At 35.1% G+C, this 1,836-nt stretch overlaps 1 protein-coding gene across 1 annotated transcript; it reads right to left on the bottom strand.

Moving 5' to 3' along the window:
• Positions 1-543: 543 nt before the first annotated feature.
• LOC112013228 (stress-induced protein KIN2) lies at positions 544-1,526 on the bottom strand. The gene is made up of 3 exons (XM_024045650.2): positions 1,377-1,526; positions 1,002-1,070; positions 544-879 (listed from the first exon to the last, which is right to left on the bottom strand). The coding sequence occupies exons 1-3, from the start codon at positions 1,431-1,433 to the stop codon at positions 805-807; spliced, it is 201 nt and encodes a 66-aa protein (XP_023901418.1). The 5' UTR covers positions 1,434-1,526; the 3' UTR covers positions 544-804.
• Between the last annotated feature and the right edge of the window lie 310 nt (positions 1,527-1,836).

Here is a 1,836-nt window from a genome sequence, read left to right as displayed (position 1 = left end):
TCCACAGAGCTCTCTTTCTTTCTCTTTCTTTTTTTATTTTCTTTCTTCCTTTCTCTCTTTTCTCTTATCACTTCATCCACAAGTTTCTTTCCCTCTATCCCATCAAAGCACACAAACTTAAAGGTCACACACAATCACACCATTTGATTCTCATCAAACAAAGATAGAGAGAGGGAGAAATTACCAAGGGAGGAAAACTGCCTCTGTCATTTTATGTTTTGTGTTTGTTCATAATGTATTTCGTTGCACTTTCTAGCGGTTGAGATAAAGGGATGAGAGAGAAAAAATTTATTTTTCATTCATCCAAGTATTGTTTTTTAAGAGAAAAAAAATGATTTGAAGTTGCTACTATGCTCTCTTCTTCCAGAGAGCCACTGTAGCAAATCTAAAAAAAAAAATAGAGATAGAGAGAATGTTGGAGCTTTTTGTGTGTGTGTGTGTGTGTTTGCTCTCCAAATAAGGCTTTAGAAAGCCTATTGGAGATGCTCTTAGGTGACGAATGCTATTTTTTCACCATGTCTTTGGCGACAAAATAAGGACATATTGTAACTAAAAGTGTTGTCACCGTATACTACTTTTGTTGTAATGGACAATGACTATTTTGATACAATACCAAAAGGTTAAGGACTAAATTCGCACATTATTTATATCTTCCATTCAAAAGGACTAAATTAACACATTTGAAATGTTAATGATCAAATTAACATTCAGCCTAAAGGTTAAGGACCAAACATAAATTAAAATTTAATAAGCACAAAATTTATTTGGGAGGGCTTGCTCAATCGATGAGGTCCAATATGATTTTCATTGGTTTGTTCCAACTTTATCCTTAATAGCATCACAAGCCCCTTGTGCCTTATCCTTCATCTGCTGGCCAGTCTGCAATATATAGAACTCCATATGTAAGCAATTAACAATGATGTAGGGCAGTATTTCTTGAGATCAAAGTATTTTATTATGTTTATATGTAATTTTCGAACTTAGTAAAAACTTTGTTGAACCTCTTGGCATGATTCCTTGGCAGATTGAGCAGCATTGCTTGCCTTGTCCGTCAAGTTGCCCGCCTTTTCCTAAATCAAAAAAGAACAACACATTATAATCAACATTTAAAATGTCAACATGCATCGTGTTCGTGCATGAAACATCCATCCATGCCTATGTAAATCCTTTTAGATGCAGTTTGCCTAAGAAGAACCGTATCATAGGCATATCTTGGACATATTGGCACTTAAAATAAAAAATCAAGGTACGCATACAAGAGTATCCCAGAGATATCCAGTACTGGATACAAATATATGAGCTAAACTGGAGTATCTGTGCTTACTAGATGTATGCTACTATGCTAATAGATGTAAATAGGATGGATAGAAAATCACCTGGGCTTGGCCCTTGGCTTGGCCAGCTTGGTAACTTGCATTCTGGGATTTGTCCATCTTCAGTTTCTGCTTGGAACACAAACACTAACAATGTAATTCAGGCTCTAAAATTCAACTTGGGTGATTCTACAAACAAATGTGAGGCAAAATTTATAGGATTTTCAAACCAATCCACTAATTGACACGTTTATGTTTTCTCAAATATGCTCACAACATATGTCATCATATGATTGAAGTTTGGCATTTTTATTTGGCCTTAGGACCAGGTGCTTCTTTTGATGATACGCACACTAACCATTCAATTCAAAGTTGGTTACGATTTTAGGGGGATATATATGAACTTGGCCTTGACACTACTTGCAATGAATTTGCTACTCTAGAGTCTAGACTATCCTAGTGATAAAGTTCGCTTCTGATAATTAAACTTTGTCCATTATTGAGAAATACATATAAACTTCAC

Source organism: Quercus suber, unplaced genomic scaffold, assembly GCF_002906115.3.
Source record: "Quercus suber isolate HL8 unplaced genomic scaffold, Cork oak 2.0 scaffold_27, whole genome shotgun sequence".
Classification (NCBI taxonomy): domain Eukaryota; kingdom Viridiplantae; phylum Streptophyta; class Magnoliopsida; order Fagales; family Fagaceae; genus Quercus; species Quercus suber.
The sequence above is the reverse complement of the archived record's forward strand: the minus strand, read 5'-3'. Positions and strand labels throughout refer to the sequence as shown.

Excerpts from the sequence above, each read along its gene's own strand:
- LOC112013228 (XM_024045650.2), bottom strand. The coding sequence starts at position 1,433 with ATGGACAAATCCCAGAATGCAAGTTACCAAGCTGGCCAAGCCAAGGGC. Across the intron at positions 1,071-1,376 it reads AAGCCAAGGGCCAAGCCCAG|GAAAAGGCGGGCAACTTGAC; the intron begins GTGATTTTCTAT and ends TTTTTGATTTAG. Across the intron at positions 880-1,001 it reads CCAAGGAATCATGCCAAGAG|ACTGGCCAGCAGATGAAGGA; the intron begins GTTCAACAAAGT and ends TATATATTGCAG.